We start from the raw sequence: 2,500 nt of genomic DNA on the forward strand, positions 1-2,500 counted from the left end.
TATAATTTTGTATGGAACACTGAGTGGGTGACAGCTCACAACCCCTCTATTAATGTAACTCTGAGATTGTACAAATGGACCCTTGCAGGTCCTTTTGGGTCAATTTTTATACTCAGATAAAATTCTAGGTCAGCAGGCACCCATGTAGGCCCAGTAATGGAGGTCTGAACCACTGCACCTTCAACTAGGGATCGTAACCCATAACCTCAGGGAATTGACAGCATATATTACAGTAGAAGGTGCCTATTGAGGAAACTAGGTTTCCTAGAGTGCCTGAGTGTCATTTTAACACTGAGGGTGTAAAAATGAACACAGGTTCATTTTCAGTTCAATTGTCACGGTATTGGTTGATACCTTTAACAGGAACCATCAACTCCAGCAACCATTGCATAGGAATGCTAAGCATAAAATACCATGTACTGTAGGAACTTCTAGGTTACAGTTGAGAGAAACGCACAGGATGTCCAGAGGAATGCTGGTTCAAATCTCCAGACAGGCAGGGAAAATCTGGGTGGGGGAAGTAAATGAGAAACACCCCTCTCTTCCTCATCAACTACTGTCGAGTTGCCCTTGGGAAAGATGCTTAACCTTCAGTTGCTCCAGTGGAGCTGCTCCCTAGCCAACGTTTGAAGCCTGTGGCTGCAGGTATACTGTATGGAGTACTGAGTATGGGTGTGAGGCAGGGCATTGCTGTAAAACACTGTACATGTTCAGTTGACTTTCCCTGAATGAAAATGTCCTACACTCACTAGAGAGCCCATTTAAATGCAATAAGCATATAATATCCCTCTCAGAAACTCTATATGAGATGAAAAACTATTTGAACTCTTCCAGCAGGCTTATCTAAAGGTAAAAGCCAACAGATTTCTGCTGACATTTGGGTGGTTGGAAAGGTCACATTTTCATTTATAGTAGATGGTCTCCCACAAAACCTATTGTTATGGATAGATGGATGGATGGATGGATGGATGGATGGATGGATGGATGGATGGATGGATGGATGGATGGATGGATGGATGGATGGATGGATGGATGGATGGTAAAATAATTAGTAAGGCAGCAATAATTAGAAAATTAAGATGACAAAAGTATATAAAATAAGACTTGGAGTCTGGCATGGCCATCTGCACTTGGACTGACCAGGTTTGCATAATGTATCTCCAATGCCTCAATATACAGTATACATCAATACAATCAATTAATATGGGGTCATGCCTTTAACTTAATGGTGATTGGCAGACACAGAGGGATATTTGATCAGAGTGGTCTATAAACACATGGATAATGGGAAATGATGATTAATAAAACAAATACAACATGCACATCCAACATATTGGGCATGTGCCGAACAGAAAAGGATAATCAAATTGCCAAATTGTCGAATTTTGTTTTTGGAGATGCTGTTCCTTTAAAACCCAAATCTCTGCAAACCATTCCAGCCCGGGAAATAACAAAATAAGGGGAAAAGATGTATAAGAAATGTTTGCCATTGTTTTGTCAAACTATCCACAGATTTGCCTCAAAATCTGTCCAGCCTCCTCAGCCTGATTCCTGTGGCCAAGGAATCAAGCTGCATCACGAGTTCATGACACGCTGTGAGCTTGTAGATCTACTACTTTTGCTGCGGGACACCGTCATACAATGGGGTATAAAACAGGTCTCATAGTCTTGACAGTGCATTGGACAGTGTTATAGAAAATGTCTCCTATATTATTCTCTATTAGGCCTACATTGTGAGAACATCGGAGGTTCCAATCATGTTTGACGTCTTTGTCACCTGTCTCCCTTTTTCTCCTCTGTCCCATAATCATTCCTAAATAAAGAAACTGAGATGCCCTCAGAATGATTATAAAAACATGGGCTCAGCCATGAGGTTTGGTCAATATTTGGCCTTTGACCGGAGTTTGACCTCCCTCCATACCCTTCTCACTGAAACCATAGCTATTATGGAATTAAATGTTAGTTAGCTTACTCTGTGTGTGTGTGTGTGTGTGTGTGTGTGTGTGTGTGTGTGTGTGTGTGTGTGTGTGTGTGTGTGTGTGTGTGTGTGTGTGTGTGTGTGTGTTACACTGACCTTTGTCGTGATGGTGGAAACGTAGACTAAGCGTATGCTCCTCTCTTCTGTAGGAACTTTCCAGCTGTGCAGCCGAAAATTCGTCCAGCTTCACTTTCTTCACCAAGAAAGACCGAGGCATGATGGTGAAGTGGCGAAACACACACACACACACACACACACACACACACACACACACACACACACACACACACACACACACACACACACACACACACACACACACACACGCACACACACACACACACACACACACGCACACGCACACGCACACGCACACAGAGACTGGCTCTTACAAGCCCACGCTTTGACTCACCCCAAACCTGAGAAATGTGTTAGCAGGTGTCAGATTGTGGATAACCTGCAGGTTTCAAGATGTTCGACTAGAGGCCTTTGCCTGATCTTATCAGACACTTTAACTGGCTA

The 2,500-nt window shown here is 42.9% G+C and overlaps 1 protein-coding gene across 1 annotated transcript in view; it reads right to left on the reverse strand.

Annotated features, from left to right (window-relative positions):
• LOC308095293 (transcriptional repressor scratch 1-like) overlaps positions 1-2,195 on the reverse strand; it is a gene marked incomplete at both ends in the record, with an annotated part of 7,482 nt that extends 5,287 nt beyond the window's left edge. Inside the window, one exon of the mRNA XM_080442293.1 lies at positions 2,075-2,195. Within this exon, the coding sequence (XP_080298419.1) occupies positions 2,075-2,195 (121 nt within the window). The remainder of the gene's footprint in view (positions 1-2,074) is intronic.
• Between the last annotated feature and the right edge of the window lie 305 nt (positions 2,196-2,500).

The sequence above is a fragment of the Gymnoscopelus braueri genome, assembly GCF_963280865.1.
Source record: "Gymnoscopelus braueri genome assembly, chromosome: 11".
In the NCBI taxonomy this organism is placed as follows: Eukaryota; Metazoa; Chordata; class Actinopteri; order Myctophiformes; family Myctophidae; genus Gymnoscopelus; species Gymnoscopelus braueri.